Raw genomic sequence first — 13227 nt, 5'->3', positions numbered from 1 at the left:
TGAAGGTGATTACATAAGGTAATATAACTCTGATGGAGCTATCATTTTGATTCGTAGTGATATAAAGGGTGCACTTAAACTCAGCTACTGTCAGATCTACATGGACTGCACTTATCTACTGGCAGTACCAAACACGGTAGGAACCTGCCAGTTATGAATTGGTTTTGTGTGTAAGAGAAGAGTGGAGTTTAACCGGTGGAGTTTTCACTGAAACAGAGGTCTGAGAGAGAGTTGCAGTGTAGTGCCAAGCACTCAGTGTCACATCAATATTGGACAAAGACAAGCATTGGAGAAGAGAGTCTTAGAAACAGGGAGGTCGAGAGTGAGGGGTGGGAGAGAACAGATTGAGACAAAGATAGTGTCAACGTACTGCTCAGCACTGATGTATTGGTCCTCCTGAGGGTTGCAGGCCACCTTGCCGATGCGGACTCCGTTCTGGATGTCTTTGAACTGCAGACCAAGGTTCTCCCCCATGATGGTCAGCATGGTTCCTCCCTGCCGGGGCCCCGTCTCCGGAGTCAACTGGTTGGAAGGAAACATTAGAAAAGGACATATGTTAGCCAGAACAACATATGGGACGATCAATTTTCACCCAAAGCAGTACATCATAGAAAATATATTACGTGTCAGCATGAATGACGGTTTACTTAAGTCATTATGGTCATCTCCCATTCTCAATGAATCAGATACTTGCTACCTCATTAAGAGAGATGAAAAATGACCTCGGATCCATTAAGTCCGCCTCAACTCAGGCTAACATTCCCAACCTGCCAACTCACACACTTAACCCGGACCCACCCATCCAGCCTTCACTTACATCTCTCATTTGACCTTGTGACGATTAATCTACTGAACACAATTACTGCGCACAGCGACCTCTGCTCCACATATTTCCCCCAGAGTTCTTTGAAAGGTGTGCAGAGGTGCTAATGGCTACCCAAGGCTAGCCCAGTCGCTAATCACAGCCCCATTCATCCAGGCAGCCACGCAGACAATGGCTCCTTTGGTAATCAGTCATTACTAGCATAATTAGGGCTAAAGCTAATTGGATTAGAACCTGACGTGTGGCGGGGTGGGTCATTTGTCTCAGCAGGGTGGGAGGAGGGTGAAGGGGATGAGATGCTGGTGGAAGGTTGTTTTGGAGAGGGGGTAAGGTCACTCTTTGACCTGGCTTGCCACAAAGGAAGCACACAATGGATGATCAGTGATTAAGCCCCTATAGGTCAGCCATTTTAACTTTTCAGTACCAAGCCCCAAGTGCACAAAAACATATATCCAAATACATTTTTTGTTTTGTGTCCATAATAAAGTAAGCGTCGATATATAGCACACAATAGTGAGAGGGGGCTAAGTGCCAGAAAAGTATTTTAAAACTATTTATGTAGTAGCAAAAGCTCTGGTCAAACCAGAAAGGCAAACAGTAGAAGTCATTTGTTTGACCAAAGTTCTTGGCCAGAGCACCATGTATATTGACTTGGCCTCTGTCTTCAAGTCCACGGGTAGCAACAATTCCAGTGAATAATTGGTAATAACATTAGTATTACCTTTGCCTGTTTCATTTGTCAACACCCTTTGTGGAACAGGTCATAACTAGCCTAAAGAGTGCACTGGTGCTAACTTAAAAAATGAATAGTTTGACATTTTAGAAAATAGTTTAATGTGCAATGTTGCTGCAAGTGACACAAGAATACTCTCACATCTGCACAGTGAAGACGAAGCTACAGTGAGCAGATGGTTAATTTAGCCTTCAAGCATGTGTGTATGTTGAGCATGTGTTAATTAACTCATTAACTCTCCAGACATAAGATAATAAGGTATATATCTTGTTAACTAACTTTCAACAAGAACACAAAATAACAAAATATATATATTATCTTTAGGTGTACAGTATCTACTGTTTCGCATATAAATTAGATCCTTCCACAACTTTATTTCTCCACCTAGTACCTGACAATTATCTCCAGTCTAACATCATTATAGAAAAGGAGGCGGCTAGTATGAGCCACAGGTGTTCAGGACACCACTAACAGAAACACACAAAGGGAACAAAGCCCAGTGTCATGCAGGCCAGCACTGAAATGCCACAGTGATATAATTAAGGAGTGTTTTCCATCTTACACCAGCTATAGGCTTTTGATGAACATCCCTCCTTGTTCCCTCGCCCTTTCCCTCTTTCTCTCCGAACTTGTGACTTTTTAATCCACTCTCTGTCTTTGTCAATGTGCCTGAATGTATTTATTTTAGCTGGAGACTAAAAGAGTGAGTGGCACACAGTAGTGCACCAGCCACAATCTTCAGATATGGTAATCAAATCTGTCTTTTTCCTATAGCACTGGCTTATCAACACACACACACGCACATACATTCACACATTGTTACATCCACCACTGAACAACACAAACAAAAAGCCCTTTTTGATAAAAGCCACCAGCCTAAACACTCGCTCTATTCTCCTCTTGCAGTTGCGGAGCTCAACACCCATTCAAATTCCCTTTTTCTCTCTTCCTCCCCGACTTGTCCTGTTGTGTCGGAGGCTTTGTGTGAGGCCTATTGTGGCCAGAGGAGCGGCAGTGCACAGATAGCATCTGCTAGTTGTAGGAAGAGGAGGAGGAGGATGAAGGGGAAGCAGGGGACACAGAGAATGACTATATGAGCATGGCACAAGGTTTCTGAAGTTCATCTTTGTGTAAGACTCTCAAAAATGAAAAGTCACACACAAACTAATGGAGGAAATAAAGTGAGTGATGACAGGGATAACATGGGCCTATATCACTAAATGTTTACAGTGATGCTCATTAAGTCCCTACAATAATACAAACTAAAGTGGTACTGAAGTTAAAATCACACTCGGGCCAAACAGATTACTGTAGCTGAACATTAAGAGCATTTTTAAATGGTATGATCATTAAAAAAAATAGCTCAGATTATAACATAATGGCACACATATAGCTGTAATATTACTTTTATAATAACACATCAATAATAAGTGAAAAGATGTCTTCAGCATTGGCTTGTATTATTATTGCTCTCAATGCTGTAGCAATTACACTTATTGTTTAGCCCTAAAACACAAAATGCTAATCACAGAGGCCCTGTCAATAAAGGTCTGTAAAGAAAAAACATGTGTCTCAATGCAGGCTGACGGAAGAAGGAAGGACAAGAGGGAGATGACAGAAACATAGGATACATGAAACATAATTGAAAGGGAAGGAAAGGAAATCCAAAATGACCGAGTGGCTGATAAAGGAAAGGAAATAAAAATGGTTGAAAGAAAAGAAGGGGACAAGAAGAAAAAGACATGGACAAGAACATAGAGAGGTAGAGAGGGATAAAAAAAGTCTGGTAAAGGCCAATATTGGAGTCTAACAATGCATGCAGGAGAAATCATTGGCCTTTCACAAGTATACAAGCTGTGAAACTGTATGACGACGAAAAGATCACAATGAAGCAAGAAAGCACGGAGCTCTGAAGTGTGCCACATACTTAAACACAAAAAATGCACACAACACCCCCCAACACACAGACACACACACACTGGCATGGCCTGTGTTGTTTTAATTGGTTTCTAAGGGCTAGATGTAATGCTCTTCCTGTCCCCTAGGAGAAGGCAGGCAGGAGATGATGGATGATGGAGGGCCACGCAGCATCCAAGGCCAGTACTAGGACACTGCTGCACTACACTGCAAGACAGCACCGTGCGTGCGTGCGTGTAGTTGTGTGTGTGTGTTTGTAGTTGTGTGTGGCTCTGATTTTGAGGATACCACACAAGCCATGCATTGTATGCTGTAGCTTATTTTTTATCTCTGATGTTAAACGTTTTACATCTGAAAATAGGCTTCTCAGAGAGTGTGTGTGTTTGCCTTTGGGAGCCTGAACAAGTGTGCTTGTGCGTGCTTTCTCACACAAACTGTGTCTGCTTGTTGTGAAAGGAGAACTAATTAATCTTAGTGCACAATGTCAGTGCAGAGGAGAAAAATGCAGCACAATAAAAATAGCGCATTAACACCCTAACAGCTAAATGATTGGTCTAAACCCAATCATTCTGAGCCTAAAACATAAATTGCCGTGTTTGGAGAACAGTGCCTAGGTGCCAGAGACATTTCTGGAACGGTACCCAACTGCACACTATTGAACAACGTCAAATGGGCATTAGCACACTTGGAAATGACACCAAATGGGTTCAACGCTTGCTGCTCTGAGAGCTCTGGATAGCTGTGTGTTTAATGTGTATGTTGTGCGGTCACACTCCCTCTCCAGTGGAGTTTCCTTCCCGATCAAACACACATTCTCCAGTCCAAATGAAATGTGCGGCTAATACGCTAGCTTATGGCCACACAGAAGCTAGCGTGCGGCAAAATATAACAAAACGCCTGAATATAGCAGAAAACAAACAGGAAAAGCGGGATTGTAAAAAGTGGAGTAATATTCAATTTGTGTGGTGGATGTGATGCTCTTTGTTGATGAAATGGCAGAAGAAAAGAAAGAGCTTTTCTTTGTCGCCTGCAGATGTTCTTTTAGCATTAAATGTCACATTTTAAATGTCAAAGGTAGAGAGGAGAGGTAAGGCTGGCAGTGTGGGGTGGAGATAACGCCTCCACCAGTTATATCTCTCCCTTCTATCCTTCTTTGTCTCTTCGATGTTCTCAAACCTGCAGTATGTTTCTCCTCCTGTGGTTTTTGAAGCTCTATACGCCTGCTTCTTTGACTGCCACCAACATCTTGCCCTGAGGCCAGGATTTACCCCTCAATATGCATGCAGGAGCACATGCTTGCGCACACACACTCATCCCCACCTCACCTCTTCAACCCCCCCATCTCTCTCATACACGCACACAAAACCCAATTGCCTCTGTACGCTTGTTTCAAAGAGATAACTGAAGCGAGCAAGAAGAGAGAGAGAGAGCATTAGCGAACGGATTCATCTATGTGCCAGTGCCCCAATTATCCAATATCTCCATTACGCATTCAGAGAGACGAACCCGTGTCATACAGGAAATGTTCTGAGGGCTCCAGCCATACAAGTCTGCATCGGTGAAATGGGCATGCATTTTAAACCATACATATATTTCACACTTATTTAAATAGAGAGGAATGTCCCTCGTTTTGACTCAGATGATTGTTCGTCTGATGTGAGATAAAATTAAATTAGCAGAAAAGGGCAAAAAAATTGTTGAAAGCTGAAGGAAAACCAATGAGAGGAAAGGAAAGACCAATGAGAACGAGTGAAAGGCTTGAACGTTTAGACAAGTCTCGCACAGCGGTGCGTGGCTCTTTGTGTGTGTGCATGTGTGTGTCTGTCCCAGTGGAGAGCTGTAGTGACAGTGACCCAGGTCACAGTCAGACGAGGACCACCTCCACGGTTACCCGGTGGCAACAGATGGGTACGCCACGGTGTTTAGAAGCCTTAGCTCGCCAAGCCTGTCAGATGCACGCGTGCACGCACACATTCTGCGCCCATGGTGGCACACAATTAGCAGCACACTTCCACACTCTGTTTCTTTGTTGCCCTCCTGCAAACACACACACAACAGACAAACACCCTCTCTGCCTACTCAGGTGTGTTTGTGTGTGTGTGTGTGTGTGCAGCCATCATCTCTAATCATGTCTGTGTGTTCAGTCTTGGTGTGTGTGAACTGCCTCCTCCTGGCCGACCCATCTGTGTTGCGGTTGCCGTCATGGTGATGGCTTCTAAGTTGTCTATCCTTCCGACCACCTCCCCTCTACCTTCACTTGCTGAGGCCAAACAATGACGCAGCACAGGTAGGGATTTCTGAACTTTTGTTTTAGTAAACTTTTAATTACTAATGAGTTGATTTTTGCAAAGCTTAGATTCGTGTCAAAAGGCACGTTTTTAGTTCCACAGTTTGTCCAACAAGTAGTTAATATAACCTTGTCACAAAGGGCATTCTGTCACTTGAACCCCCTCCCTTTTTACTCCTGCCCTGAAAAATCCTTGACTTGTTTGTTGTTTACGAGGTCGAGTTGCTGAGCAACGCACACCAAATAACAGCTGAAGTGTCTGCTTTAACTTTAACATACAGTAGGTAAGAGAAGGGTTTTTCTATAGCTTGGATTTAGCAGGTAAATGTAATGTTGATTTAAGAGTGGGCAGTACCCTGGTCCCACAGACCTTGGGGTGTTAATGTCTTGAGACGGCGTCAGCTAAATTCTTCTGGCAATAAGAGGTTCTACTTTTATTTATGTATCTAGCTGAAACATGTACATATAAAATCAATTTCTGCTCTTTTTTTTAACCCTATATGTAAACTCTGGATGAAAAAAGCAATATTGCCCTGGAAAGCTCCATGTTTTTGTAATAAATCAACTGCACTTAACACTTTTAATCCAATTTAATATTAGCATGTGTGTACTTGCAGGGACTCATGTGCAGCCAGGAATGTGTTACCTTGCTGGGCTTCAGGAGCATACTGAGCTGATATATGGAGTTATGTGCTGAGCCGCATGTGTTGCTACGATCATGGCTTACCTTGATGATCTTGGGGTGCGCACAGCGGCTGTTTCCTGTGGTGGCGTGCATCCAAGTGCTCTCTAGAGGAGTACACTCCTGCCTCATGGAGCACTTCTTCTCCTGTACGCACCAGCCGCACTCAAACCTGGGGTTCGCCTTCAGACACATCCCGCAGCTGTCCCTCAGGGCGTAGCACTTGTATAGGTGGGCTGGTGAGGAAAAGAAGAAGAAAGGGACAGGAAATGAAGGGGGGGACGAAGCCAATGAGAGAATAAAGTAACTTCACCATTCTAACTAAGTGCACATTCTAACAGCCTGAGTTGTGGAAAGGTTTAAAGATCAACCAAATAGGTCCATTGCAAGTTTTTCAACTTTTGCAAAAAAATTCAGAAACTTCTCCAATGTCACCAAGTCAAGATACTATTTCCCAAAGGCCTGAGGATTGGTGCTGCAAATCTTTTTTTTCTCTCTCTCTGCTATTCCATCCCCAAATCCCATTGGTCATGGAGCAGCTTTAAAGCAACCCTGTACCAATTACTGTCTGTTAAACGACATTAACATATCAGTATTTTAAGTCAGTATTGCTCACTCTACACCAGATGATTATCGTGATTGAGAAATGGGGAAGGGGCTGGTGGTGAAGAGAGATAGATGGAGGGGGGCTGTGGGTCGCCTCCAAGTTGCACTTTAGGAGATTTACACTTGAGATGTACACAATGCAGAGACACTGATGCGTGCCGCTGATATTGTGCGATGTCAATAACTGCTGCGTCTAACAGATGCCATTTAGAAACACTTTGTCTCTGGGAGAGCCACTGACTGTCAAAGCATCCTATGTTGGCTCTATGAATATAAACACCCCATTATAGGGGATAACAGTGGGGTCCCTATGTTCATACACACATGTTTGGTATAGGTTACAAACACATACATATTACCAGAGTCAGCAGCCAGAGAAATATGTGAAATTTGAGACTTTAACAGCCTGCATTTAGACTACAGGGAGTGACATCAGTAAGTGGAACAAAGTGACTCTGTGGTGTTATCTTACATTACTGACAAAATGGCAATGAGCACAACTTCACAGGCTTTAGAGATGTAACATCTTCTAAACTGAAATAATACACAAAAATCCTTGCTGCGTCTTTGACCATCAAAGATTAACAAACAGGCCGAGAAAATGCAGTTCCCTCTGTACAAACTCTTTGTGTCATCAACATGAAGTATCGAACGCAGTGGTTGCTGCAGATTATGTTACCTCACAGCTGGAGAATAATGTTACAGACCCCTGCCGTGCTGTACAGGCCACAATAATTATGGCGACAGCATCATAAAGACGGTCCTATCCGTAATTATATCCAACAGACATGATCTCATTGTCTTCTCCAACGGGAGCGAGGTGTGGTTATACAGTGGTGTACAAACTATAATGCTGCTTAAATAGTGGATATATTGTACAAACAGTACTGCACACACTGTTTATAATAATACCTGTCAGCTTAAGTACTTCTGGAACCATCACAATAGGGGTGTAATAAAACGTTTTTCTTGCAAGATAATTTACAGTACAATACAATTCAATGTGTAACAGTGTGCATTGCAGGGAGAAGTTCTAGTATGCCATCTTAACATTGCCAAATGCAATGTAAAAACTGTAAAATGTAAACATTGTTCAACAGATTAAAATGCTCTGTTGCAGACCAAATGTGTCTAAATTGCTCATTGTCACACTGGTTTATCAGTCAGCTAGCTACAGCTGTGAGATGCTACCACTACTTATCTGCTACCTATTAGCAATGACAAAAGAGTCTCGTGGGGTAAAACCAGAGGCTCGACAGACATAATGATGAGTCAATATATCTATTAGTGAACACAAATGACTTTGTGTACAGTACGTGGCCTCTCTTTAAAATGTTGTGAGTGCCAGCATTCGAGTAGGTTCCTCCAGTTGCAAAGTTTAATGTTGATACAACACATGAACAACGTGCAAACAGTTTAATGGAGAACTATTCCAGTACGTCCGTACACAATTACTCACAAATACAGAGTAAATAACAGAGTTAGAACCCTTTACAGACCAAGAATATCAATTGAAACGGTTGTGCTGGCCAAGGAGTTTTAGTCCAATATAAATGATTTACTATGCAGTCGGAGCTGATTTTTCAAAGTCACAAAGCTATTGTACGTATAAGTACCGCATGCAAGTTCTTTTTTCTTTAAGATGCTGCATCATCCATGGTTTAAGCTGACATATACACACAACTTTTGAAATGTGATGGATTATCTACAGTGTCTCATGTTAAAGGTTAAGACACATGAAGAGATACAAAAAATGTATCAATAATGCACAACAGCACATTAACTCACCTTGGATGTTGAACGGGTTGTCGATGACAAAGTTTCCGTTCCAGACCACAGACAAATCCACCGGCAGGTCGCTGATGTCATTGCCCTCATAGGCATACTGAAATAGAAAAAAAACATATGAGCATTCATACTCACTTATTACCTTACAAAAGAATGTCCATACATGAATAACATCAGTGTAAGACATTGTAGGCCTTTTAATTAAGTATTCAATCAATAAAAGACAGACAACTCAAACATTGAGAGCAGGCTCAGTTCAGCTAGTGGCTGCAGTAGTGTCATACACTGCAGTGCTCACACAGCTGAAGGGCCATAAAAATGAATGATGAGAGACAGGCTTTATAGTGATTTTAACACGCAGCACATCCTCCGCTGCCTGGCGGAGCGCAGAGTTGATTAAGAGATTGGAATCCCCATCACTGCATGACTCATTCCATCCCAGTGATGAATGAAAAGCCTTAATATATCTCCAACAATAATATTCTCATCTAATTTCATTTTTGCATCCTGAACTAATAAGAGTTGAAATGTAATTGACTCGTTGACGGCGTAAATGAGTTTTATGGAATTGCTTTAAATGAGACTACAAGCTTCAAAAGCGGCGATGTGATGGCGGTGTGTAAACAGCAGTAATAGCAGAGAAAGAGCTCCTGAGAGAGCCCCACCAAGCTCCTAACTCATCATTTATCAACGACAATTATCACGAGCAAATAAAATGCCGCTTTAGAAGTTACATCCTCTCCCCAATCCCCACCTCACGTACACATAGCAGCCAGACACTGAGGTAAACACACAACCAATGTGAAAACAGCCTCTAATCTGAGACACATTCTGCAAATGAACTAATCCCTTCATTAGCCTTCTTTCATGCAACATTAAACAGACGCTAGATAGCGAGAGAGTGTGAGCTGGTTAGTCTTCAGTTGGTCCATGTTGACCTAATGTCTCTGTCAGTCAAAGGGGGCACAGTCACTCTCACTACCAGTGTTATGGTCACTATCTCTGATGGCCTTGGGCTGAGAGATAGCAGGACTATTCTCTTCTGGTGAAGTGGCGATACAATCCCATGTGTAAAACCTATCCTGAGGCTTTGGGGCCCTCACAGATTGAATCTAGCTACAACTTTGCCACTATGTGATAAACGCCACTCCAATGTGAGATGTATCCTGACTATCTGTAATAATAGAGAATTGGAATGTATTTGAGGGCCGAGAAATGTGCTTAGAGAAGATAAGGAAATGAGAGGACACAGCAATGTTACAATGTGTGAATGGCGGATGAATTCATTCTTTACTTTTTGCTATCGGATGATTTACATTCAGCGGGACCTGAAGGCAGAGATGCTAATATCAAAATGAAGGAATATGTCTCCATGTATCTCAAAACTAGTTCTCTGCTTTTAGGGTTTATTTTTTGGGGGAAATTATTTTCTTTCGGTTTTTTCAGTTACAATTCTGTGCTTTGATTTATTTAGTAGCCATGCACTTTTGAAGAGATGTTTTTTTTACCCCTGAGTAACTCCACCTGAGAGCTGGCCTGCAGAATATCAAACAAATATAACTCACAAAGAAAGTTACTGTAACTCTCACAGAAAGTTACTGTAAATATTATATATTGTAAAGAAAAAAAAGAGTAACTAAGCGAAGAGCAATGGTTAAAGACTGGAAGATGTTTGAAATGGGTGATGGGTTGGAAAGACAGAGGTGGAGTGAGCAGGGGACAAGTGGAGTGTGAGCTGACATTTAAAAAAGGAGGGTGAAAAGAAGGAGGAAGGAAGTGAGTAGGAACAAGAGGTGGAGAGAGGATAGCACTGCAGCGAGGGTGAAGGAGAAATAGGGAGGGCGAGATGGATAGAGAGAGGTGATGGTGTGTTATTCTGTGGACACCATTCATTTACACATGGAATAAGAGGCCGGGGCTGGCCTGTAAGTGCCTGAGCTGGTGGGGGCTAAAGTGAAATTGGCATTTTCAATTTGTTCCCTGACATGTCTGCCTTGGTCTTTTCACACATTCCTCTGCCTCACCCTCTCGCGCGATCCTCCTTTCCAACTCCTTTCCAACCCCTCCTTTTCCTCTTTCTCTCTCTCTCCCTCTCATTATTCCTCCCTTCTACCTGTTTGCAAACCTCCTCCCCCATCAATCTCAGTCAGACTTTCTCCCCCCTACCTCCATCCCCCGGAACGCCCACAGTCAAACAAGGAAATATGGAGCAGATTCCTTTATTGCATATTCCACACATGTCCAGAAAAACAGCACATGTGCACAACATCATAAACTATAAATATGCATTCTGCACACAGGACAGTTTCCAAGAGACGGATGCCAGCGAATGCATCAAAGATGGATCGCAGAGTCTAAACAGGAAATAAAATATGATGAATAAAAACACACGAAAGCGCGGGAAGATAAGACGCTCACACAACAACACGTGTTTTTGATGTCAGCTATTATTTCTCTCCACTGAAGTCCGAGCATATGAACTTCTTCAATCTGTCCTTCTTCCCCATGAGACCACCCAGTCTGCCTGGGAACAAGAGCATTTCCTCACCGGGTGGAGATGGAGAGAACATGTGAGCGTGTCTGAGTGTGTACTGTATATGCACGCGAGACAATGAGGGAGAATGAAAGGAAGAGGGAGAGAAGAGGAACCACACAGGGACACTGCACTGTCACTGAGAACATGTGTAAGTAGAGAGAGAAAATGATGAGACGGATAGGATTGAACAGAGACTGAAAGGCCAGTGAGGCAAGGGGAATAAAGATGGTAAGGTAGGCAAGAAACCTGAGAGACAGCAATACAAAGACGGGCGTTATCAAGCTACGGGAAGATTTATTTTGACTATTGTTTAAGCCAATAAAGGTTTTTAAAAGTAGAAACTACGCAAAAAAAAACGAGGCTTGCTTTGCTATTAGATCAAATTCATACACAGAAAATGCACAGTGCCTTAAAGTTGAAGTAGTCAAAAGCCAAAACAGCAGCAGAAATGAAGGTCCATTATGATATATTTTGCATGAACATTGAATCGAGTGACTGCTCGTTAAGTGAAAAGGCTGTTAATTGTTTGAGTTGGCCAGAACGACAGAATCCAAGCTATGCCAGCTCATAAAATGTTTGACAGTCTCTATAGCACAGGAGGCCACACAAGCTGAAACCAGAGCTGAACGTTCCTCAGGTGGAATGCTTTTGGTAAGGTTTGGCTCTTTGGCAAAACATTTGTTTTTTTAAGTGTGTGCAGGTACAGCATTGAATAAGTTGGTTGTTTTTTCAAGAAGCTGACTTCCAATCATCTTGACTCATACTCCCCATTTTCATATCCCAGAAACAGAGGGAAAGTCTATTCATCATTTAAAAGATATGTATCATGTCAGACAGCAGGAGCTTAATGTGGATTTTCTTTATCTAATACACAGCCAAATATGTGCTTTTCTATTGTATCCATCACTCCTTTTCAGCAATTGTAACTTTCCTTGCTGCTCTGTTATATCCTCTCAGGACCTAAGACAGGCTACAGTAAAAGACACGGGGTCAAGCTTTCTTCCACTTCTATCCCAGCTTCTGTGATGACCAACCAATCATAACATTGGCTTGATCCCCCTCTGGATTACATGAGAGGGGCCAATTCCACTGATAGAGAAATAGATGATGGATGTGTGAGGACCTCTTAACCCCTGCTTTACACCCTGACACGTTCTGCACCACACGCCCGCTGGAGGCCTGGAGGTGCTGACAGCTAAAACAACACTGCCTGCCCTCTGTCCTTTTAAAAAAAATCCATGTTACAGGTATGTTTCTTTGTTTGCACATCCATCCTCAAAGGGGGTGTAGGTGGAGAGGGGGATCTGGGATCTGCTTGGGTATGTACCTTCACTCAACAACAACATGAATATTTAGTTAGGGAGAGGCGTGTATGTGTGTTTAATGGGCAGTAGAGGATGGGGACTGAGCCATAGGAAAGGTTAAGATCCAAAGCTTCTCTTCTCTCATTGCACCAAAGGCTTATTAAACTTTCATACTGAACCAGCATTGTTGCACAATACGCAGTTCAGGGAATACACACATGCACCGGCTTACATGGTTTATTCACTGCACAGCAGATTCCAATATGAAAATGCAAACATTAAGCAGGTTACTCCCTAAAAGGTCACGTTTTGCATGTGTAAAGGAAGGAGAAAATATGAATAGAGCCACAGAAATCACTATGTTTTATATTCAGCCATTTAATCCCAATATTTGAAATTGTATCCAATGATGGTAAGGCTCTTTGTCTACAGCCTTTGACTCCAAGGGAACATGCAAGGCATGCAAGAGATTGAAGAGGAAAGACAAAAGTAAGGTTTGCTAGTGATAAGCATTCATATTCGGTTTAAAAAAATTATGCAAAAAAGAGAGA

At 42.4% G+C, this 13227-nt stretch overlaps 1 protein-coding gene across 3 annotated transcripts in view; it reads right to left on the bottom strand.

Annotated features, from left to right (window-relative positions):
- The window catches only part of plxna1b (plexin A1b), a 178216-nt gene that overhangs the window by 35989 nt on the left and 129000 nt on the right, over positions 1 to 13227 (bottom strand). For all 3 annotated transcript variants that reach the window (XM_034134973.1, XM_034134974.1, XM_034134972.1), the window contains 3 exons: positions 8837 to 8933; positions 6488 to 6678; positions 371 to 522 (listed from right to left, as the gene is read on the bottom strand). In XM_034134973.1, coding sequence (XP_033990864.1) covers positions 371 to 522; positions 6488 to 6678; positions 8837 to 8933 — 440 coding nt within the window. The remainder of the gene's footprint in view (positions 1 to 370; positions 523 to 6487; positions 6679 to 8836; positions 8934 to 13227) is intronic.

This window comes from Trematomus bernacchii, unplaced genomic scaffold (assembly GCF_902827165.1).
Source record: "Trematomus bernacchii unplaced genomic scaffold, fTreBer1.1, whole genome shotgun sequence".
NCBI classification, from domain to species: domain Eukaryota; kingdom Metazoa; phylum Chordata; class Actinopteri; order Perciformes; family Nototheniidae; genus Trematomus; species Trematomus bernacchii.
Note: the sequence above shows the minus strand (reverse complement) of the source record. Positions and strands in the feature narration are given on the sequence as shown.